Raw genomic sequence first — 24,457 nt, 5'->3', positions numbered from 1 at the left:
AAATTTGCACCAGACTGAATGTGAATTAAACCCTGTTCATATTTTAACATATCGTTTCTATTTTCATCTCATTCGCGCCTTGCAAAAAAAAAGGAAATTTTGACTATGTATCATATTCCAGTTTGCAAACGGTTTAATCACACGAAAACAAATTCTCAACCAAAATATATTGACAGAGTAACTTAAATATTTATACCTGAGCCGACAGAGCCAAAAAATGACAAATATGTCATTTTAGGGTTTATCAAATTCAGTTCTCTTATGCCAGTCTAATATTGAACACACATTACACCGGAGGAACTTGGAAGAAGGAAACAATAATTGTTGAAAGTGTCTGTGTACAAGAAATAAAAACGTCTAACGTCCTGCAGCAGGAATTTCAGGGCACTGATCATGGTGTCCAAGAGTCAATCAGGAATCGACAGTAAAATGGACGGGACGAGACCCTGGTGATCAAGAGTACAACTTATCGAGTTCACTCTTATACTTGGTTTTCAGTTGCTCCCTCTTGAGTTTAAGAGCAGCTGTTACTAATCCTGATTCAGGTGTCCATGGATCAGCTACTAACTTGATCTTTGCTGGTATTTCAAACTTGTCCAATCTTGCTTCTTTTGCAGCCTGCAATATACATGACTACTGCTTCAATAAAAGTTACACGAAATGAAATAACCTGAAAGACGTTCTAAACTTGGTGATACGTCAAGAGATAGACAAATGCAAGGCTCCGTCTCACAAAAAGTTATCACATTGACCGTGTGGTTGCCATAAGGCGGACTCAATGGCGTTTTTGCATTAAATTCTAAAAACATAAAACTCAAGTTGTGGACATTCCTTCTTCCTAGTACCTACACGACTAACCTTAGAGAGTGATGTTTGGACCTCCTTGATAGCTTCAGCTTTGTCACACAGCTCAGGAATGCTACTGTACTGAATACCAGATTCTTTAGCCCACTTCTCCAGTGCTGAATGTGAAGGGGCAATAAGAGCTACACAATAATTATGGGAGGGATCCGCATATACCATGACATTGTCAACATAGTTGCTCGTTACAAGTGCCGCTTCAACCTGAAACAAGGATTAACAGATATCAGTGTAACCCAAAGTCAACGGCATCTCCAAGATCCCAATGAGCTTAGTAAGCCAAAGTCCAGGCAAAAAAGACTCAAACCAAAAGTTAAATGAAGCAACCCGAAGAGAAAGTCCAAGGCTTGCAGGAGATATGTGGTGAGCGTCCCATAGATATAAAGACAATATTTTACAGGTTTCTATGAAAAGGAAAGCCATCTTACCTTTCCAAGGGAGATGTATTCTCCATGCTGAAGCTTAACAATATCTTTCTTTCTGTCAATTATTTCAAGGCATCCATCACGATGAAATTGTCCAATATCACCCGTGTAAAACCAACGCATCCCCCTCTCGTCAATCTGGGTGTATGAGAGACTCAATTAGCTATGAAGTAAACATAAAATAATTCAGAAGTAAAAATAATGTTAACTGAAACAGCAATCAATACCTTGTAGACTTCGTTTGTTTTTTCTTCATTCTTAAAATAGCCATTGGTGACACTAAATCCACCAACAACTATTTCTCCTCTGGGCAGTGGTTTGTCGGATGTGGTATAATTACCTTGTTCCCAGTTAACAAGCTGCATAAAAAAACAAACAATGGAAAACACCGAACAGAACAAATCAAGATTCAAGGTAGTCAACACTCAGTTCAATTAACCAGAACCCAACAATATTTGAATTGCTTTATCGTTTTTATGCATTGAGTAGCATTTGCCGTTTTCATTAAAAATAAGTCTGAAGACCACTTCTCAACGGTATCATGTAGGCAAATGTGAATATGAGTTAATGAGCTGATAGACCATAATATATTTAAATTCTGGAAGAGCTAGCATACCTTAATGTAGCAACAAGGAAGTGGAGGACCAACACGACCCACTGATATATCATCCCACTCGGTGAAAGCTGCTCCAGCGCATGTCTCTGTCAATCCATAGCCTTGGCCAATAGGTGCACTGCGCAAAGTGCATTATCTAGGTCAGCTAGAGAAATTGGACCTCAAATATTTGAAAAACAGTGATTGTTGAACTTGGTACATCACATAATAAAAGTATATGACCAAGCTGAACAGTAGTTAAGTTGGCAAGGTATAACTCAAGGGAATCCTATCCAGTACACTTGCGAGAACTCAAGGAGTATCAGATATACAGAATAATAGTTAATCTGGATTTTGTTAGGGAGACTCGATTCATTAAGATCAAAATAGAACCACCACAAGATAGTTTTCAGCTTTCAACATTAGTCACTATGTCAGCTTGCATAAGTCATTGTCCTAGGTTCCTAGCTTTCTTTGTTCTTGGGAGGAAATGCACCTATTTGGGTGCCTAATATAAAAAGAAAACGGAAACTTACCGCAAAAATCTTAAGTGATAGCCTAGCGTAGTCGTATGCGAAGGATACATAAATCTTGACCTCGTACAAATGATTTACAAATGGGTGTCTATTGTTCTCAATTTTTCATATGTATCTGCCAACCGCAGATGTCTATCTACTCACAGTGACATGACATAGAGCTGATAATGTTTTGTTATTTGGTGTAAGGAGAGTTGTGAGGCAAATGCAGACGAATTAACACAAGTCATGAGTATCACCACTGAATGACTTCATCATAAATCTGCATCAAAGCTTCTAATGTGAGATGTTGGAAGTACCTTCGAGAGAATCTCAGTGAGTACAACCACCCACACCCTTTTACACAGATTTTATGAATGGATTACTTTTTGTTTACCTAAAAAGGGATGAGAACTTTGGTATGGGTTTACTTGAAATGGAAAGTCTTTACGCTTCAGGCGCTCTGCACAAACTTCCTACTCTCTATGCAGGAAAATTTTAAAAATACTAATAATTGCTGGAGAAGTTCCATTTATTATGAAACAGCCTTATCAAACAATTTCAATCCTGCAGGCTGCATCATACAGACCTAAACAAAAAACTTACCCCATACAGATGTTAACAAACCGCTGTGAGTCTCCAGATAATGGAGCTCCACCACAGAGCATAAAGCGAATACGTCCACCAAGAACAGATCGGATTTTTTTGAAGACAAGAACATCCCATAATAATTTCTCCAGTCCCCAAGCTCCAAACCAGCTTCCTTCTATTGCAGCTAATCGACGTTTATAAGCAGCACTGAAAAGCATTTTTACAATTCCACCCTTTTCATCGACCTGAAACATGTTGCACAATAAAAGTTTAGCCCCTATGGATTACCATGAGTCATGCAACAAATATCTGATAATTAAGGAGTGAACCTTTTTAACAACTCCGTCACGAACACGGTCAATAATAGCTGGAACTGCTGCCATGAGAGTGGGCTGCAACACAGAAACATCTCCCTTTGTTCCTTTCTTTATTTTGTTTGAAGTATCCGTTAATGTCAAAGTTGAGCCATACCCTATTGCTGCACCTGAAGCTAACATCACCGTCTGGATAAAAAGATTATGTTTTAAGCTAGAACTTCGCAAGAAATGAAAGACCTTATATTCACAAAATAAATTGGGGAAAATACCTCTGCTTCTAGTTCCAAAACATGGGCTAAAGGCAAATATGCCAAGTATACATCATCTCTTCCAAGACCAGGCACCACTGTTGTCACAGCCGCAGCAGTTGCTACTATGTTTCCATGAGTCATCATAACTCCCTAATCAGTTGTAGTGCATAGTATCAATTAGCCGTAATTATTTCACAAATATTTTATTAAGAGGTTGACACACTTTCTATGCTTCCGTAGTGAAGCAGCCAATTTACAACGCAATTAAGGTCGTCTACAACAGCGCCTCCGTGTTAAAACACATGGGCAAGGTTGTGTACATCAGCCCCTCCTTACCCCGACACAAAAAAATCCACTGAGCCACTGGAGCAATGTTGTTTTTGTTGCAATTACAAATTCAAAATACTAGCCAATATATCACAATATGATACAAAGACTTTGGGACAAGTTTTATGTACAGCAGCAACATTGACCCAAGTTCCTCAGAGGTTGTTCAATACTATGCTGAAATTAGCTGACACAAACCTTCGGCATTCCTGTGCTGCCACTTGTATACATTATAACGGCTATATCATTCTTCTCTGGCAGTCTTGGTTGTAGAGGATTAGCTTTCCCAAGTTTCTCAACTTCAACGAAAGATGTTATTTTCAAGTCACTACTTCCAGAAATGTCAGTATCAATTGAGGCACCGTCTTCTTCAAAGTAAACAATATTTTTCACTGTTTTGAACTTTGAACTTATTGCAGATGCCTTTTTGTATTGCTTTGCATCACATATCAAGGTTGATATTTCAGTCTGTCATTGGCCACAACGAATATATATTAAGAAAAAAAAAAACATTACCACTTGCTCAGATATAACATGCTAAGATTCAACTGTGGAGTAGTCAACCACTGTGAAAATTCTGGAGTAGAGAGTAAAATATTAGTCTAAAAAGCTCTGGTAGATTGATGTCCTACCTCATTAAGGGAGTGGATTAATGCATCCTCGCCTAAAGAAGCATAGATGGTAACGACTGAGATATTCTGACGCAAACATCCCTACAACAGAACATGAAATATGAATAATTTTGTGATACTGCAAACATGCGACAAAGTGATTGACACTTGCTTGGAACAGAGGTGCAACCTGTAATGCAATAAACCACTCGGCCCTTGTTTCAGAGAAAATAGCAACACGAGAATTGACATCATGACCCAACTTAACAAGCCCTGATGCAAAATTACAAGCGCGATCAAACACTTGTCCAAATGTTTCCCATTGGTATTCCCCCAAATGCACCTTCTCAAACTTTCTACCATCACTAGATTGGATAACTTCCCTATCAATTAGCTTTCTTGTCCCAAGAAACCGGTGATGCTCGTGTTTCTTACACGCTTGCTCAAAAAGAGCGGCAACGGTTGTAGCCCCTTCCCAAGGAACCTCCACCAGCTCCTTAAATTTACCATTTCGCACTGCCAAACCACTTTCACCACCAACTTCAACTGCAACTCCTCTTTGTTTAACCTTTCTCTTACCCATCCATAATATTGAGAGCACTACTGGTAGAACTATTGCAATGCCCACCGTTCCAGCAATGCTATAAGGACACTGGCTTCTCAAAAACTCAACATACTCGCAATTAGCCCACTTCTCCCACAGTTGTGAGCTCAAAGAACTTTCCTTTGAATCTGTCATGTTTATATTTGCGAACACCAACACAGCATACCTCTGCCAGCAAAACAAACACACAACTTAGGATATTTAGTACTCCAACTCACCTCAGTCCCCACAAATACATTACATTTTCTTTTGGAAAGGTTTTTACACACAAGTAAGTCTCCCCCATCCTCACAAATATATTATCCAATTTGATTCACCTTTGCTATCTATGATGTAAAAAAAAGACGAGTTCTTGTAATCTTGTTGCTTCCATGATACTCCTCACCGAGTTCCGGCAGATAGTTTATGTATTCCATTTTAGTCTGTCCCACAGTCCCAGAGTCTATATTTTCTCTTTGAGGCATGTTAGACTTGACTGAATGCTCTAATTTCACAGTAAGACATCTAGGTATAAATAATTGAAAAGGCAAAATAATTGTTGCTATTAACTTCAATTAAAAAGCAAATAAAAAGGCTTTTTTTTCGGGTTTTAAACACGGTCTGAGTCAATTGTTGTGCTTTCTATTTTAGGAATGCATTTGATGAGCAATTTGATCATTCACGCTCAATTTGATCCACTTGCCATCTTATAAGTGACCCCATCATTTTCCTTGATCTTTGTGCCAAAACCAAAGGACAACAATTGAGCAAAACGGACGGAGTATATATTTAAACATAGACTCAGCAGATCAATCATGAAACCTAAAACAGTAATAAAATCATACAATTCACAAACAAAATCTAAAGCATCAGAAAAATCAGAAAAGGGTAATCTAAATCATGAAACTATGAATCCATACATACTCCTGAAAAGTGAAAACACAAAGATCCAATGATAAAAAGATCGAATTTTTCAACATATACAGCAATCAGGTGATTGATTGATTGATTATATGATAAAAATATAAACAAACGAGAGGGTTGATTAGTAAGAGAGGATACCTTCAAGTGAAGAAAGATGAGAAAGGTTCTCAGGAAACAATATTGTTGGAGGTTGTAAATGTAGTTAATTGCTCACAAAAACCGGGGATCGCAGTGTTAAATGTAGTTATATGTTCCCATTTTCGCTATGTAGAGATGCCTAGATGGATGGGAGCAGAGTGAGCAACAATGACAGTATGACACGACGCTAGACCTTGTCAAACCGCCCCAACCCGAACCCGATCTGTACCGAACTGAGGAGCTGAAAAGGTTTTTTGTCAAACGCCTTTAGAAAAAAAAATCCAAACACAAGCTTACAAAAAAATTAAAATTGTCAAACCCACGCTTTAATATAATTTTTTTGACAAACACGACATTTTGGCCAAATTTCATCAACTTAAAGCATTTTCGACATTTTGGACAAACACAACATTTTGTTTCGCACGGGAGAACCAACTTTAACTTTTCTATTTTGCTTTTCACTCCAATTCACTCCCTCGAACCACCATTTACAACCAACCATCGCAAACAACACAACTACGACCTATCTTGCACTCCCATTTACCTACATGCCAAATTTCTGGCCAAAAAAAGCATCATAACCCCACTAAAAGGCCAACGAAAAACCCCATGACCACCCTCTGTAAACCTGGACTAACAACAACCCTCTATGACCAGCCTTATTTTACACATCAATTGACCCCACATAAGGCCACTTTCGACCACTATGTTGACAACCCCTGAAAAGCTTGTACTCCTCCCTTTCCAACAAGTCCAAGAACACTTCAAACTAACCTCGTTTGTTACCTTAAATATCGATTGAAAGTCACCTCATTGCAAGTGGTCAAACTCCAGCCAAAATGTCAAGTTATCACCGTCGTTTTTAATCTTGGTCAAATTCCGCCCAAAATATCGTGTTTGGCAAAAAAAAAATATTAAAGGTTGTGTTTGACAATTTCTTTTTTTTTAAAGGTGTTGCTTGCAAATTTATTTTTTTTCAAAAGGTTGTGTTTGACAAAAAAAACCGAACCGAAATCAGAATTAACCGAATTTATTCAAACTAACCCAATGTTTATTATCGGATATATATACTAATCTATTTTAAGTTTCGACCTTAAGATCGAGAGCCTAGGTAAATCATTAGAATAGCATACATTTAGTAGGGTAGACTACTAAGACTTAGGGGCGTCTTAAAACAAATGGAGGCTCAGTGCGACACGGAAAAATGAGGCCCCAAAATGAATGCACAAGTATATTATACTTCGAGATTTGCATTGAATTTCATTAATAAAAGCTTAAAATACGGTGATCAAAAGCGGAGGCCCGGTTCCCACGCCCGTGGTTGCCCGTGGCCTTAGACACCCCTGCTAAGACTTTAGAGCTTGCTAGTTGAACCTAAGGCGGTCATAAGTCCGATAAGACTTGACTCGAGCCTAGATGATTCATGAACCCTGGCTCCGACAAATCTCAAGAACACTTGCTTAATCATTCAATTACCCAAAATCACTCTTCGCTTTCCTTACTTGTTACCATGTTCATTACTTAGCTTATTCATTATTGATTTTTGTTTAGTCCTTGTTTCTCACCTTGTTGTTTTCTTAAGTCACTATTGTCTATTTCTTTTATTACTCAACACTAGCTCTGAAACTCCATAAATCTTGCATAAACTTAATCAACAAGCGCCCGACTATAGACATCTCTTATTACCCGTAAATTGATAATTGATTTATCATAACTTTGTGTTTGTTTGATTTAGGGGTTACGACTAACTCTTCGTCAGAGTGTCTCAAGAACCGTCTCAAGTATCAACCAACCGATCTACTTGATTTTTCCATAACCTAATATGATGTGTAATGTGTTTAAACCATTTATTTTTAAGCAAGTTATTTTTAACCCACTTACCTAGAACAATCTACTAGACTTATTAGACAACTGCAGTACCATATGGCATATAGTATATTAACTTTTTATTTTTATGGAATCTAGGCAAGGGGTTGGGGAGCGCTGCAATATTATTATTATTTTTGGACAGTGCTACAAAATTATAACCCAACTTAAATAAACATAAATTCATGTACAATTGTACTGTTTTGCATAATTTATTCTAAGACCACTTTAGTGCATGAAAGCGACTATTTTTTTAATTGTTTTCGTATATATTTTCATGATATTTGTGATACTTATAATTAATATTTATTTTCACAACATTAGTATTACTTAGTATATCGTATCCGGTTGTCTTTCACATATTTTCATACATATTTAATAATTTGAGTTATAATTATCGCGTTACTAAATAGTATTATAGGACCATCTCATAGTATCTGACCTAAAAAATGTTGTTGTACATCTATTAAGCCAATCAATTAAACAACGTTTTTTTTAAGAAAAATTTGGTGTAAACCGTCTAGTATAGTCCGGTTTTGAGCCAATTAGGAGCGTACGAGTGGGACCTGGCAAAGGGGCTATTTGGTCTGGTTTTAGATTGGGTTAAATCGGTTCGATTTAAATCGGGTTGACCTTAGTTTAGGGTTCAGTTCGATCTTGATCAAATTCATTTAAGTTGACCACTATAATCGACGTGTGCTATAAATACTTTCTTATTTGAATGTAATAATTCATAAAATCATTAATAAATAAAGAATCGATGGAAAAAAATCAAGAATATTATAAGTTTATTTATGAGAAAATAAATACTTTTCGTTTAGGCTAATCGGCTCGGTTCTTATCGGTTAAGATATATTCATGATTTCAGGTTCAATATCATTCAACTATTATATAATTCGATTCAGTTTCAATTCGATTCGGTTTGAGTCGGGTTTCAAGTATTATTATTCAGGTCACTCATATCGGTGTGATGATTATCAATTCAAAAATATTTTCGACCAGTTCTCGAGTTTGGGTTTATTTTGCCACTGAGTCCTACTCATAAGGTTTAACACGGTTGCATTTTTAGGGTTTAAACCGAAAATGAGTTATGAAAACGTATAATCCGTAAATGAAAAGGAGAAAGAAAATAGAAAAAGAGGAGGGAAAAATAAAGTGTGTCCACACTCTAAAAATCCAGCGAAAAAGCCCTACACTCCCAAATTTCTCACAAATCACCTTCCCTTCTTCCCCTGTTCTTCCTCTTTGGATCTCTTTCTCTCTCTACTCATATCTTTCTCTCTCTACATTTCTTCCTCTGTAGATCATTTCAATTCAAATTTGTATTTTCTTTTTTATTTTCTTTTACCCAATCATTACCTAATAATATCTACACAATAATAAATCAATTTTAACTTCCCCCAAAATAAATAAATGCCCCTGTCTTGATTTCTAGGGTTTTAATTTTTATCTCCCTCTCCTGATAATAAATTTGAAATTTAATAAGAACCCAGTTCAATTGGGGGAAAAGGGTAGTAATAATTAGGGTTTGAAGGAAAATGAGCAGTGGAATAAAGGCATCATCAATCCCAAACAATGTGAAGAAAATGATCCAAAATCTCAAAGAGATTTATCTTAATCATACTGATGATGAGATTTATTCTATGCTTAAGGAATGTAACATGGATCCTAATGAGACCGCTCAAAAGCTTCTTCATCAAGGTCAATCCCCCTTTCTCTCCCTTTTCTTTTATTTTACGATTTTCGCCTTCGTTTTTCTGTAGATTCTGTTACTTTTGTGGCTTCATTTAGTCTAGTGATTGTTTCTGCGACGTGGGTATTTGTTGATTTTTCTTCTAATTATACCCTTATTAGTAAAGTAATGTTCTTTAATGAAAGGTAACAAGCTTGATGGTGTTTAGGTTTAACTGGATGACTTGGGACGACAGCAATCCCGTCGTCGTGTGTAGAATGGTACTTCCTTGATGTTACGAGTTGTGGAATGTATTTTCTGATTATTTATTGACCTTTGGTTAAAAGAGACTTTAGTTCCCTTTCTATGAAAGGGAGTAAGGGACGTCGAATTTGTCACCGGGGTTTTTCATTTGAGCTTTTTTGCGGTCATTGGACTCTCTTTGAAACGCCCCTCCCAAAGTGGTTGAGGGTTGTCAGGTTGTGGCAACTGGCAAGTAGGTTTTGGCGTTTGTGGATCGATTGAAGTAGTTGGGCGATTCTGTATAGAACTCCAGTATATGTTAAATAGATGATCAGCAATGTTTTACGAGTTAAAACAAAGTCTGCATTCTTAAAAGTAAACCTACCTTGCCATCTGTTGTTGCTGTCCTGGTTGGTTGTCTCAGCCAAAGAAATTGTCCCTTCTGACGCGTCTAAGAATGATGATATTCTGTGATAGTGATCACGATTGTGGGAGTTGTGATTTTTCCGACCCTTTTTTAAAGTTGATCATAATTGCATCACTAAAAGTTCAACAAGAGAAAGAGATAAAATAAATGGTCATGAAGCATTCTCATTTCTCCGACATGTTTTCTGGTTCTGCTACCTAATATAGTGTGTTTTGCGACAATGGAACTATACCTTTGAACCTGTCTCTTAGGATTGCCTTGTGATTGCGTCATTAATCTTTTTTTTTTTTTTTTTTTTTTTTTTTTTTTTTTATGCACAATCATTATGTACAATACGTGGAATATTGGTCTCTTACTATGTATAGAATTTGAAAAAAAAAAACGTTACTTTTTGATATGGATTGCTTCAGCTCTCCAAACTTCCTATGCAGGAAGCATTATTTTTTAACCTTAACACGTCTTTTTGATGGTAAGTTCCTCACTGGTCTGCATGACATTTGTCAAATTATATACTTAGGATATTAGTTTGGTGACATCTTGAAATGGAAAGTAGGATTTGCAGTATGGACATATGGGAAATTAAAATGCCCATCTTGAATAATGTAGTGATATAATTCCTTGTCCGAGTGCAAACTGTACCCCGATTTATATTGTAAAAAAAGGGACAAAATATTGTGAACATGAACTCAAGTCTTAACACATTGGATTATCAGCCTGCCTGGGTATGTCATTGGCTAATAAAGTTTGCATTATTTCTGCCAATTTTAAGTTGTAGAACACTAGAACTACAGTCTGTGGAGGTGCTAAATTGGTAATTCCTCTTTATGAGTCTTTCAGAGTTTCAAATTCTAGATTCGTGAAGTGCTATGTAAGCCCCATTAGTTTTGAAGTTTAATTCAAAGGGTTGTATAAATATTGGCTTTTCCTTTATAATTTATCATTGTTTTTCTAGCTGTTGGATTCTTTCGTCACCTGACGGGCTTTATTGTCAATCTTCCCAGACCGTATGTAGGAAGTGTATGTAGACAATGTTAATCTATGATTGTTTTAGTGTCGCTTCCTCCATTCATTCTGCGTGTTATTACATTTTATGTGGTGTTTAGATTCTCTATCCATCTATTTTGTTATTTTATATAGTTGTTAGGTATGTTAACAGTAACAAATGGTGACAAAATGAGAAGGTCTTTGTTCAGGGCTATGCCTCTAAGGCAAGGGAAGTGCCAAACTAATGAATTTTGAGTACTGTTGAGTCCTTCTGCTAAAGAATTATATACCCTTAACTTCGTTCAGCCTACTATTTTGAATTCAAATCTTAGAAAGGATCGTGTTGCTTTTTACTTGTTATGCTATCTTCTATTTCTTTTTGATAAGGAATCAATTGAGTATATAGAAGAGATACTAGGACAGCTCAGCCAGTCCCAATTTCCTATCTTCAGATAGATGGTTAGGGGCATTGCGCTTTACAAAGAAGGGCATGATTGCATGAAAAACTGATCAAGCCTTTGGGCTATCATGCATGACTTTGTTTTAGGTTCTATAAATAAATAATCTCTCTTTTTTGCTCTTTTTGTTACAGACACCTTTCATGAAGTAAAAAGGAAAAGAGAACGCAAATCTGAGGTATGTTATCCTGGTTGATTTGGAATGAAGTTATCCCGTCTCTGAGGAACATACTATTGTCTAATGAGAAATTTTCGTGCAATTCGTTGTTAGTAGCATTCAAGGGCAACCAAACATTCACCATGGTTTTAGGTTTAGAAGACATTGGAGTGAAGTTAAATGGCTCTTAAACCCTTGTGTTGTTGCTTTTCCCCTCTTGAAGTATCATTTTTGGTCAAGGGCCAATCTGACTAGACCTCTCATATATTGTTGGGGGAAGGATGCTTACCACCAAACCCTTATGCCTCTTGTAGCAAGAGCCTATTTGGAGACGGTAGGGTGATTACGGATTTATGATGATGAATTGTAGACGGCATTAGTGTTGTCAGGGTAACTCTATTTTTCATTGAATATGTAGATATATATATCTTTTCAAGTAAATATTACCAGTTTTTCACTTCATTGCTGCCTCTCTTGATTTGGGCATCTAGTTGATTGAATAGGGAATTGTAGCATCGCTTAGTTTTTTATGGATCACAAGGTAAATCTCTTCAGGTGGCATATTGGAGATTATAGTTTGTTGATTTCATTGGTTTCGCCGTTTTGTAATATCTGGCCCTTATTTTTTACTTCACACAAATATCACCACACTGTCACATGAAACTTTAGAAAGTGATGTTTCTTTTTTGTCTAATCGTCTATAAAGGACTATTAATTTGGGTAACCATGAACGAAAAGTAAGCGAGCCATTCTTAGACAATTGAAGTATATTACAAAGGAAAGATTGAACTCTTCTCTTTAACAAACATATGGACTTTATATTATGTTTGTGTACCTTATCTATTCAATTCGTAAGTACTCCCTGCACTAATATTTAATCTGTCGTTCACTTATTTTGAGACATACTTCAATCTTCAGTGTTTCTCAAGATACATGCAAGTATCATAGAATGTCTACACTTATGATACTAAATTTTATACAATCTAATGATATTGCTTTCATAATCTTCAATTTTTTTTTGTTAAATTGTGAGTCGAAGCAACATTTGAAAACCGAGTGTCATATACAAAAAAATGCAGGTTGGTATGTGTGATATATCACAAATATATTAGATATCGATACATTGGGGACTAAAAGATATCAGAGTAACTGACTTTGGATTACATAAATTCAAACAGAACAGTTTCTCTTTGGCGTTATGTTTTAAGAGAATATGATTCTTACAAGAGGCAGGGTTTGTTAGTACATAGTTGTGATTTAGCTGTTGGAAGTTGTTAGACCTACCTTATTGTATTGAAATTGCAAGGAGGTGAATGTTGTTCAATTATATTTGTTATGGTATTTTTGATGCATGTGAGACCGTGAGAGCTCAAGCAAGTGAATGTAATTTAAAATCTCCCTTTTTTTCCTGCCCATGACTTTGTTTTTTATGTGTCAATTGACTTTCCTGTCTCTTTTTGATACTGACTAATTGGATTACATTTATGATTCCATATGGCCAGTTCATGTTAGCCAATCTAAAAGCATATGAGACGCAGCTTTTGTTATGATTAGATTTCTTTGGAAGATGATGGATGTTTGTAGTTATATTTGACTCAGTTACTATTTATGTATTGTGAATGCTAATATGCCATTGTTTTTAATGTAGACCAATCGAGAGATTGTCAATTCAACCAGATCAGGCCCTCCAGGACGGGGCGGTCGAGGTGGAAGGGGATATCATTCATCTCACTTTTCAGTTCAGGGTGAGCTAAATGCTACTTTGTGAAGTTTTTTTTTTTTTTTTTGGATCATTCAGTATCTCTTTTTAGTTTCCATATTTCCAATGGAGCCAAAGATTCATTACTCTTTGGTTCTGGATTATGATGGAATAAAGCAAAATGGCTCACTAAAGTGGCTGCTCTTCTTTCTCTTGTGAAGTAGTGGTCGTTCGATGCAGTTCTCGACGCAATTTTCATCTTGGGTCACTCGGAAACAGCCTCTTTGTGTTGCTAACACAAGGGTAAGGCTGCGTACATCCGACCCCCCCTTACCCCGCAATTTGCGGGAGCCATTTTGGCACTGGGGTAATGTTGTTGTTGTTGTTGTTTATTCAGTATCTCTTTTTAACAATGCTCTCTTTAACTAATTTCTTTCTAACCTATGTTACTCAAACTCGGCTTCATTAGATACGTAGAGAATATTTGTTGTAGTGAATCTTATTGTTTGCTTAAGCTTTCTTTATGGTTTACATCTTTGTTTTATGTTGATCTTTGCTTCACTGTCTTGAAATTTATTATAGATGCTGGTGACGCGAGAAACACTGGTAAGGAGAATGGATTCAATCATACTTCTTCCAGAGCTGGTACTATCCCATCTCTTCCTGCAGCTCAGGAGGGAAAGAGAAAAGACAAGGGCAGGTATGACCTTGTCTTAATAGAGGCCCAATAGTCGTCTTTCCAACTTTCATTAGCAAACGATTTTGCTGGTTTTATGCCACCTGCTTATCTTTAATTTACAATTTTAGTCTCTTGCCTATCTCTTACAGCTCAGTGATAGACGTGGCCAATGGTCCCATTGGTGTGCTTTCAGGGGAAAACGGTCATGAAGAAACCTCCAATGTATTGCCTGGAAGTGTTACCAAGCAAACTGAAGCTTCCTCAAGGCCACGATCACGTAGTGGTGGAATTAAGAGAGAAAAGGTTCAGTCTACATCAGCAGCAACCCTTTCTAATGTTTGCTCCTCTGTTTTTGATCCTGTTCTAGTTCCGACTAGTGACACCCGAGTTCCTGCGGTTGGTGCCATTAAACGTGAAGTAGGTATACAGCGGTCGGCTGCGCAACTGAAAACAAATGTTTTTGCCGAACATAAATCAAATGCTAGTAAGTGGATTTGACATATTTTAAGCACTAGGCCCCTCCCCTTTCTTTTACTTATTTTCCTATCCTTATGGGCTCATGAAGAACACCAAAGAGCCTGTTGCTTAATTATAGCTGATTTCGGAAACTTGATGCAAGGTAAACTGGGTGGCAAGTCTCACGGGGCTGGGAAAAACCAAGCTACTGAGGTCTTGCAATCTTCTTCATTGAATCATGGAGGTTCCTCATCAAGTCGCCCTTCCTCAAACTATGGCAGTCGGTCACAGCAGGGTATGGGCTCTCAGAAAGGTACTATCAACTTCTGTGCTGATTGAGTTCCGAATTATTTCTTGATTTTCTGGCGACTAGTTTTTTTTTCCTGTTGATTTATGCCTTCACCACTACAAAATTTTCTGCTATACCTGCATGTTTGGGGTCAAAAAAGGTGCTAGAAAGTTCTCTCACTTGTTAGTGTGGTATATTAGAGGTTGCCTAATATATTGAGCTCTCTCGAAACTTTGGGTTCCTCACAATGTTACCGTTTTGTAGCAGTGGGCCCCAATAAGGAGTGGAAACCAAAGCCAACCAATACAAATGCAGTTCCCGGTCCTAAAGCACCTCCTGCATCCGAGTGTTCCACTATTTTGCTTGAAACATCCACTCACTCTCAACCTATTGAGAAGACAGTTGGTTCAGAGGAGGTTACTAACAAACTCCAGCAAGAGCTGGAAAACCTACATGTTAGAGATGGTCAGCATGTTATTATTCCAAGCCATATCCATGTTCCTGATGCCGTGCGGACAGGTCTGAGTTTTGGAAGCTTTGATACTGCTTTTGTTGTATCTCCAAAACACTCAACTGAACCTGAAAACAAGGACTCCAAGTCCATATCTGTGGCACATCAGGGCAAGGACGACTTAGTAGAAGAACAGGCTACCAGGTTTGTTTGCTATGTTATGTGCTTGTTGAAGCTGTTGTGCATCATATTCCTTTGGTATTGGTTCACATGTACTTCCTCTCTCATGTATTTACTCCACGTTTGCTTCTTATGAGAGAAATTTGAACAAGCGTAAAGAAATGGATGAGACTGAGGGAGCATCATCTAGACATCTAGCATTTTGGTTAATGTTCTCAGTAATTTGCATTAAGATTTATTGTTTATTAGTCACAAGATTATAATTCCACTGTTGGGTGCTATTTACCCTGACAATTTAGTATGATTTTCCTGAGCATGATAGACTCTAATTTGTGATAAGGATCTGTCAAATGGTAAGAGGATATTAGTATATTACAAATATCTGAAGAATCAGCATAAATTTAAGTGGAGAAGAACTGAGTCCTTGACATAGGGGAGATCTGGATGACCATGAGGTGGGTGGGGGTGACTTATGGTGACAGTATTTTCGTACTCCCTCTATTCCAATTTGCCCCTTTCCTCCGAATTATCCCAAAATGATTCTCCTCTTTTCAAATTTAACAAGGAAAAAGTATGAGCATCCAATATTGCCCTGGGTAAATAATTATCACCATCCCTACCACAATATTATTGTCTCAACTCTCTTTAATTCAAGGGGTAGAAGTAGGTAATTCATCACCATGCTGGCAAGTGGTTCTAGCTGAGATATGCATCAAGGTTGATGAAGAGCCCTATACAGTGTATCAGAAGATGCGTTATTTGCTCCACTAGCAACAAGGCCCAAGGGTCTTGATACAAAATTTGTTTTCCCACAGTGGTGGAAATTTCCGTGATTGTAGATTACCATGTTATTAAACCTACTAAGGATATGAGGATTTAAAGTAGGTTTTGTGCTTCTATCACTAGTCCAGAAATGTTTTTGTAGAGAGTAGGGAAAATCTTCTACAAAATTTCTTAAGAGAAGCTTTATTATTATTATCTTTGGTGGAATATAAATCTCCCCAACTTATATTCTGCTCTGTTTCAAAGTGCAGAAATATTTTATCTGGTAAAATGCATCTGTTCTCTTTATGCATGATACCTTGTGCCTTTAGTCAAGCATATTTTCCTATTTTGTGGGGCACAAAATTGAGCCTAACTGCTTCTGATTTGTTATCAGCTGTCAAAACACTTTAACACCTGAAGAGGAAGTTGAGCCTGCTGATTGCTCATCAATGCCTGAACAAGCAGAAACTTTGTCCTCTATTGATGTTAGTGCTCCTTCAAGTTCAGTGCCAGACTTCAGTGAGTCTAAAGAGACGGCTGTTGATCCCCAGAATTCCAGTGTCCATATTTCTGCAAGCTATAGTTTTGATGTTATGCCTCCAATGCTTGGGAATCAGCTAGGACAAATGGGAGGTTCTGAGACTCAAGGACGCGATGTTTCTAGAGCTCCTGGTGTTGTAGTGAGTGATTATCACTTCTCTTCCTATTCTCTTACAGTTAACCGTCTTTCTGATTTAATAACTGAACTGACTTTGGTTTTACAGTGAGTATATTTTTTTCATATTCGTTTTCTAGATGCTTGTTTTCACATGTTTCTTGTGTCATAAATTTTTGCTTTAACCCTTTTTATTATTGTAGTACTTTTGTCTTCCATTTCTAGAAGAGCTGACGTTCTTATCGGGCTTTCTGTTTAAGGTACAGCAACCAGTGGACCCGTCTAGCTTTTATGCTCAATTTTATAGGCCAGCATCAGAAAATGACGGCCGTGTTTCGCCTTTTGCAAATCATGGAGTTGCTTCTAAGTACACCGTGTTGTCATCACAAACTTCTCAGTCTCTATCAGAGGTTAGTGTATTATCTTTTGTTAGAACAAGTTAAAATAGTAATTGCGTTTCAAACTGGGGATTATAGGACGGTTAAATTTGTGCTTAGGGAGACAAATGAGCAGTTTCTTAAATTTCTTGCCTATTAATGTGTATTTTGCATTTAAAAACTAAAAACGGGATAACATGTGCAATTTGTTTTTGTATCTTTTATTTTCTTCCACTGGGTTGGTTCCATTTCCTATGGATCCAATGAATCATTTTCCTTGGTTTGATATTACGATGGAATAAAGCAAAATGACTCGCTAAATCGGCTGCACTTTTTTTTACTGTTAAGTAGCAGTCACCGCACTGATGTAATTTTCAGCCTCTTTGTGATGCTAACGGATGAAGATGCGTACTTCCGACCTTTCCATGACATCACAATTTGCCAGTGCCCTTGAAGCACTGGGGTAGTGTTTTAACATCAGGGTTTTCAACCGCTTATCTTGCTTCATTTTTTATTGCGTTTTCCGTTTTCTCCACATCTTCAGTGTTTACCCGGTCTTTGCAATTTCATACAGAGACTTATGTTGGCAAGCCCGAATAATGTTAAGACTAAAATTTCACTAATGTTGATGATGTCCTCAGTGCCGTTGGCAATCTTCCCCAAGACTTGAGCGAAGTTATATATACTCCGTATTACCTATTCCAGTGTTTTTGAGGTCTGTAACTTACCATTTGAAGGGGCATGTGTGAATCTTTTGAAGTTGTAGAATCTTTTTTTATTAAGAAGCATTTCAAAGTATGGAACTGAAGTGTCAGTGTGTACTGAATATAGATATATTATAAATTTTTAAAGCGTTACGACAATAAAATTACATAATATAAACCCCACCAAAATCATGTCGGAACATTTCAAATTTTCCTATGTGACGTATGACGGATGCCACGTGCTATGACATTTGACAAATATTTGACAGAAAATAGTGCATTTGTTTGTTTGACCTTATTAGTTCCACTAAATGCGAGCTATTACTTTTCTCTTCTCTCTTCTGGTTCGTACTGTTAAATGTGTGTTTTTCTGTTATGTTTTACTTCAGGGTGGAAACTCCATGGGTTTACCAACAGTGGCCCCACCACTTGCAACTCACACTGCTGGGGTGATGCCGAGCTCCATGGCTCAACAGCCACTGCCTATATTCAGACAGCCAGCTGGAATTCATATGCCTCACTATCCCCCTAATTTTATTCCCTACAGCCATTATTTTTCTCCATTTTATGTTCAACCCCCTGCCATGCATCAGTATCTTGGTAATAATGCATTTCCTCAGCAATCTCAGGCTGGTAATCTATACCCACCTCCGCCACCTGGGCCTGCTGCTCCTACCGCAGTTAAATTTCCACTTTCTCAGTATAAGCCTGGTAATAATGCTGGGAACTCTGCACATATGAGTGTTGGTGGTGGCTATGGGCCATATGGGCCCACTCCAGTTGGTTTTAATCCCGGGCCGCCTCCTGCACCTGGAAACCAAACATCGAATGAGGATCTTGCTGCGTCCCAGTTTAAGGACAATGTATACATCACTGGACAGCAGGTTTGTGCCTTTCTACTTGTTGTAAAACTTTTGTAGCATATGGTCTGGCACATATCAGGGTTGGTGGAAGTTGAGAAAAAAGTGCCCTTTGCTTCAAAAATCACCTTAGAGGCTTAGACCCCAATTTAGCGAATTGTAGGACCATAATTTTTTTTCAGAGCCAAAAGAGATTTTAAATAATAAGTATCTTAGTAACCCATGGATGGTTCTAAAAAATGATTTATGTCAGCCGACCCCAAATCATTTTGGGATTAAGGCTCTGGTGGTGTTGTTGTGGCTTGGTTATACTTTATGACCAATATACGTACATTTTTAACTTTCCATATAAAATGTCCACATTATGAAGTTTTAGTTTCTTGAATGTTGTCCATGACCAATTTGATGTCTAATCAAATCATATTTGCAAGATTTATGTGTCGGGTCTTTTCTGATCGCGGCTTTTAACATTCTTGTATCAAATTAGTCATTTTGAACCGGGTCAATTCTGTCGGGTCGATTTGGCTAGGTGTACTTCAGCTACTAATAATTCCATTTCAATTTCTAAGTGTTAAAGTAGTTGAATTGCGTTTTGGTTCCTTCGTAACATCAGAATTTCATGTTGCAGACGGAAGGTACAGCTGTTTGGTTCCCTGGACCGGGTCGTGACATGTCTAGTTTGCCCGTAAATGCATTCTACAATCTTCCTCAGGGTCAGCATGCGACTTATGCCCCTACCCAGGCGGCACAGGGCGCATATGGCGGCGTCTTCCATCCTGCTCAAGCAGGCACTGTACACTCCCTTCTACAACAGTCTCAGGCCATGCCTGGGCCTGGAGCCGTAGACATGGTGGGGCCAACTGGTAACATTTATCAACAACCTCAACATTCACAAATGAACTGGCCAAATAATTACTGATGTTGATCCGAGTCATTTTTTGGTAGACTACCCAAGACATCCTTTGATGTCGGGAATATTTATCGAGAGGGGAAAAGGTGTGCTGGAAATATCAAGAAGGTAATTTCGATATTTCCGACCATTGGAGGTAAGAAATTATTTTAATAAGGGGAGGCTGAAGGATTGGCAAACATCCGGTGGCACTTGACCAAGGTATAGAATGATAATTTGTGGTTGACTGAATTTCACAAAAAAAAAAAAAAAAGGAAGTTAGTTAAAGCCCGGTTTATTTCGTTTCTTGGTGTTCGGTTTAACTTGGTATATGGGTATCATCTTCAATCATATTTTTAAAAGCTTTAATTGAAGTTTTGGACTAGAACAAGAGTGACAAAGTATGTTTAGATGTTGAAGGTTAGGGCCTCAAAGTTAAGTTAAGATGTAGGTTAGCGGGATTCGTGTTTTCCGTTTTGTTCCCGATTTTCTTCTCAATCCCCTATTATATGTAAAGTGAATTTTGATGAAAAGAAGAGAATGCAAGTGTTGTAATCTGGTATGAGAAAATGCAGCTTCATCATTCATCTGCTCATATTTCTGTCTTCCAACGATTTTAATGGATGTCCTTCAAAATCTCTTGCAACGGAACTCTTTTGAGTTCATTACCATCAGAGGCATTGTATCGGAAAAGGCTATACATACACTGTGTGTAGACAGACTCTTAATAAGACTCTTAATAAGAAAACAACATCCTCATACCTGAAAGTGTAAAGAAAACTTGATTAATAATGTTGCATTTAGTCACAATTTTGCATTTAGAATTTTTTTTATTGTTGCAGGTGTAGATAGTTTTTTAGGAGGCGAGATTGAGATTATCTTCCCAATAGCGTAAATAAAAAGACTTTAAAAACTTGCCTCACCTACTCGCTACAAAGCACTCCTTCCATTTTCCTATTTTCACCTCATTTGCTTTATTGCGGTCTCCAAGACGCATTTTCCTATTTTCACCTCATTTGCTTTATTGCGTTTTTCAAGACGCCACTTTGATCGTATTTTTTTATGTCTATATGTTATTTTTTTTTCTTGAATTTTTTTTTCTTGACGGTCAAAGTTTGAAAGCTTTAGGGGGTGTTTGGTAAACGACATATTGGCCGATTTTTAGCATATTCAAGGGGTTTAGCACGTTTGACCAATCAATATGCTAATTTTAGTGTTTGGTAAACAACATATTGAAACAACATATTTGAGGTCGATATGCTGTTTCACAATATGCTGCTTCCCCCAGCATATTGGTTAGCATATTCTAAAATAGGAAATTTTACAACATTTTACAAAGAAAACTTACAATCTACTAATCGTAATATGCCAATTACCAAACACTAAAACTAATTCTGCTAATTATAATATGCTAGTCAAACCTGCTCATAAAATCTACTCCCTCCTATTCTGAATAACTGTCCCATTTGCCATTTCCGTCTATTCACATAACTGTCCCATTTGCCATATTTGGACATGTTTTTTGACTTTCCTACCCTTGGCTCTTTTCTTTATTTACCACATCAACCACCCTTAAACCATCATATTCAATACTTTTCATTATTTAACTCCTATATTCTTACCCCTATACAATATTTTTCATTATTTTAACTTCATTCCTTAATTTTTGTGCCATTGTCCAAATGGGACAGTTATTCGGAATAGGAGGGATTATCATTTATAATCTGCTTTTGCAATCTGTTTATGCTGAAATTAATCCGCCGTTTACCAAACAGAGCCTTAACCTTCAAAAAGCAAATGGGTGAAAATGGGAAAATGGAGGGAGTATGTCCGTATATTCTATGCCACGTATATAAACGTGACACGTGTGACTAGAACTCATTTCCAACTCATTTACAATTTTTTTTTTTTTTTTTTTTTTGTAGGGGAGGTGTAATTCAAAAAGTTTGTAATAACCAAGTTTTCATTTAAATCGGTCAATAAGAGATTTGTTTTAAGCAATTATTTTCTGAGGAGGCTTTTTAAATGAATAACCGGTTTGATAACAAATGTCTCATCTACGTTTGTCTTTGTGTGAATCTTAAAATTTATTTTTAAAACACGTAACAAATTATAATTGTATTTATTTGGTTGTTCTCATTATTATCTTACAAATATAAAAACTTTTTCACTTTCCTCTAAACATAAGAGCATCTTCAATGGTAAACTAGTTGCTACTAGCTTGATTAATCTATAATTTTTTAATCTACTAGTTTACCTTTGTCACATCAATTTTTTAAGTTACAACAATTTTAAGCTACAATTTACTCCAATGGTTAATCTAATTTACTACTAGCTTGATTAGACCCGCTTAACACACTTCTCTATTTATTTATTCAATTTCCAAATTTATAACATAAAATTAAAACTTTATTAATATGACCACTATTTTTTATTGGTTATATTCTTCTTGTGGCTCCATTTGAGCTACTAGCTCCATAAAACAACTAGCTCAATTTAATCTAGTTCATGTGAAGTGCTCTAATGATTAAACAAGTAACTTAAAATCTTTTTTATTTGCAAATAAGTCCTTTTAGATAACCATTTAAAATGCTCTAATTACTGTCATTATGTCATTATTTTTGTTTTCAAGGGATAATATTCAGGGACGGCCAATGCAAGTTCTCTCAATACACCTCGGCAAAATTAAAAGGTCACTCACAAGGTAAATGTAAAATGTTACAGAGTAATTTTTTTTTTTTTTTTTTTTTTTTTTTTTTTTTTTTTTAAGATACACTCTTTAAGAGAATAAAAGAGTTATATGTAAGACAAGGGACTCAACTTTAAGATATTTTATAGGTAAATGCCTGGACTTTCAAACTTTCCAATTAAGGACTTAGAAAGCTTTTGGTCAGCCTCTTCGTTTTATGAAAGCCATCTTTGATTAACCCTTTTAATTTGACAAATTTCATTTTCCTTCAAGCTTTTAAGTCTCCAACCCTTGATTTCTAACTATGTGGATTATTTTACATCATCCCGTCTCATTGAAGAGGATCACTATCCGTCACAAGCTGAATACAGATAGTGACCCTTTTACAAAATGCAAGTAGGAGGGTAAGTGGGGTATTTATTTCCCCACACTTGCACTATCCATTTGCATTTTGTGAAAGGGACACTATTCACTTCAGCTTGTGACGGATAGTGTCCGTCTTCAATAAGAATTTGTGATTTTAAATATCAAGTTAGCAGTAGCGAAGTTTCACTATTATAATGTTGTTGAAATTAACAAAGGCACAACAATATTAATACTTATTTCAAGCAATAATTATTGTGTGAGTCTGTAGGACGATATTTATATAAAAACCACTCTTCTATTAATAATAGCAATATATATGAATAATTCGTACCTGTATATGACCGTCTTACAGTGTGTGAGACCGTCTCCAACCCTTTTATCACTACATTGTATCTGATTTCCATTATAGAAGCAATCGACATTTATCGTGCTTGAGTCGGACGCTAAGATTATACGGTTATATATGTTAGAAAATGAGAGAGGTAAAGTTTAAATATTTTAGTTATCATTTCAATTATATTGTTATAATAATGTTAATATTCTAATCAATGTGCATATTGAAAATCTAAACTTTAAAATAATTGTGTATATTAAAATATTCTAAAAATAAAAATAGAAACAAACTCCAACGAGCTAATCTATTCAAGCTTTGGCCTCGGATAAGCTCATGTTTGGTTAAACTTAACTCGTGCTTAGACTTGGGCACGGTAAAATAGAGTACAAAATGAACTGTGACCAAATCTATTCTGAGACACAAATTCTCATTAAAAACATGACATATCCGTCACTCTTGAGTGACGGATACCACTTTACCTCACAAAGTACCCACTTTTTCTCTCTCTGCAACACTATTCATGTGGTCCCCTTTCTCCACTAACCCATTATGTTACCATTTCTACTCACAAAATATCCGCCACAAATGGTGACCCGTCACAAGGGAGACCAATTGATTCTGAGAGCTTGTCAAGTGAGATCCGCTCATTTACAAACCTAATCAGGAGAGTTCTAACTCAACTCAAATTTCCGCTTCTTTGATATGGGTAATTTTTTGACGTCATTTTGACTTGTAATGATGATGATAAATTCAAATTATCGATGATTTTGCTATATTATCCGGGAAAAATAATTTGAGTGTGCACTTCCATTTCTAAAATTCTGGATTCGTCACTGAATCAAACACCCCGTAACATTACTTGATAAGAGTATCATATACACTACCGTATAACCGAAGAAGGCTTATGATAGGTAAGAAATTGTCGCGGTTTCCTTCTATCAAAACTATTTGTAAAACCCGAAAAAGCGTAGTATTTAGTCGGGGTCGAACACAAGGACGGCGGGGGTTGCTACTAGGTTCAACTTAGAGTCAAGTTTAATCAATACTAAAAGAAGTGGTTTTGGTTTTAATCACTAGAGCAATTGAACAAACAAGTTGATGAAAATGAATACGATTAAT

At 36.7% G+C, this 24,457-nt stretch overlaps 2 protein-coding genes across 5 annotated transcripts; one reads left to right on the top strand and one right to left on the bottom strand.

Moving 5' to 3' along the window:
* Positions 1-132: 132 nt before the first annotated feature.
* LOC141596306 (long chain acyl-CoA synthetase 8) lies at positions 133-6,381 on the bottom strand. The gene is made up of 12 exons (XM_074416422.1): positions 6,139-6,381; positions 4,684-5,265; positions 4,515-4,595; positions 4,081-4,350; positions 3,574-3,705; positions 3,317-3,490; positions 3,003-3,232; positions 1,903-2,020; positions 1,514-1,645; positions 1,290-1,424; positions 859-1,065; positions 133-618 (listed from the first exon to the last, which is right to left on the bottom strand). Exons 2-12 carry the CDS (start codon positions 5,230-5,232, stop codon positions 454-456), a joined length of 2,193 nt encoding a protein of 730 aa, XP_074272523.1. The 5' UTR covers positions 5,233-5,265; positions 6,139-6,381; the 3' UTR covers positions 133-453.
* Positions 6,382-9,144: 2,763 nt separating this feature from the next.
* LOC141596267 (GBF-interacting protein 1) lies at positions 9,145-20,544 on the top strand. 4 transcript variants are annotated; one of them, XM_074416394.1, is made up of 11 exons: positions 9,145-9,705; positions 11,923-11,966; positions 13,594-13,690; positions 14,227-14,344; positions 14,473-14,807; positions 14,943-15,092; positions 15,336-15,723; positions 16,859-17,144; positions 17,386-17,529; positions 18,590-19,084; positions 19,689-20,544. In XM_074416394.1, exons 1-11 carry the CDS (start codon positions 9,543-9,545, stop codon positions 19,977-19,979), a joined length of 2,511 nt encoding a protein of 836 aa, XP_074272495.1. In that variant the 5' UTR covers positions 9,145-9,542; the 3' UTR covers positions 19,980-20,544. The 4 variants fall into 4 exon arrangements, with proteins under 4 accessions (XP_074272495.1, XP_074272485.1, XP_074272475.1 ...); XM_074416384.1 differs by having other exon boundaries at positions 9,162-9,705; positions 15,333-15,723; XM_074416374.1 differs by having other exon boundaries at positions 9,162-9,705; positions 15,333-15,723; positions 17,380-17,529.
* Positions 20,545-24,457: the final 3,913 nt, after the last annotated feature.

Source organism: Silene latifolia, chromosome 1, assembly GCF_048544455.1.
Source record: "Silene latifolia isolate original U9 population chromosome 1, ASM4854445v1, whole genome shotgun sequence".
NCBI lineage: Eukaryota > Viridiplantae > Streptophyta > Magnoliopsida > Caryophyllales > Caryophyllaceae > Silene > Silene latifolia.
This window is presented reverse-complemented; position numbering and strand designations above follow the sequence as displayed.

What these genes read in the sequence shown, in the direction of transcription:
- LOC141596306 (XM_074416422.1), bottom strand. Translation starts at nt 5,232, where the DNA reads ATGACAGATTCAAAGGAAAGTTCTTTGAGCTCACAACTGTGGGAGAAG. An exon ending in TAATCCACTCCCTTAATGAG is followed by an intron (nt 4,351 to 4,514) that starts GTAGGACATCAA and finishes GGCCAATGACAG; the next exon opens with ACTGAAATATCAACCTTGAT. An exon ending in AAACAAACGAAGTCTACAAG is followed by an intron (nt 1,425 to 1,513) that starts GTATTGATTGCT and finishes TCATACACCCAG; the next exon opens with ATTGACGAGAGGGGGATGCG.
- LOC141596267 (XM_074416374.1), top strand. Translation starts at nt 9,543, where the DNA reads ATGAGCAGTGGAATAAAGGCATCATCAATCCCAAACAATGTGAAGAAA. An exon ending in GTAGAAGAACAGGCTACCAG is followed by an intron (nt 15,724 to 16,858) that starts GTTTGTTTGCTA and finishes ATTTGTTATCAG; the next exon opens with CTGTCAAAACACTTTAACAC. An exon ending in CTTCTCAGTCTCTATCAGAG is followed by an intron (nt 17,530 to 18,589) that starts GTTAGTGTATTA and finishes GTTTTACTTCAG; the next exon opens with GGTGGAAACTCCATGGGTTT.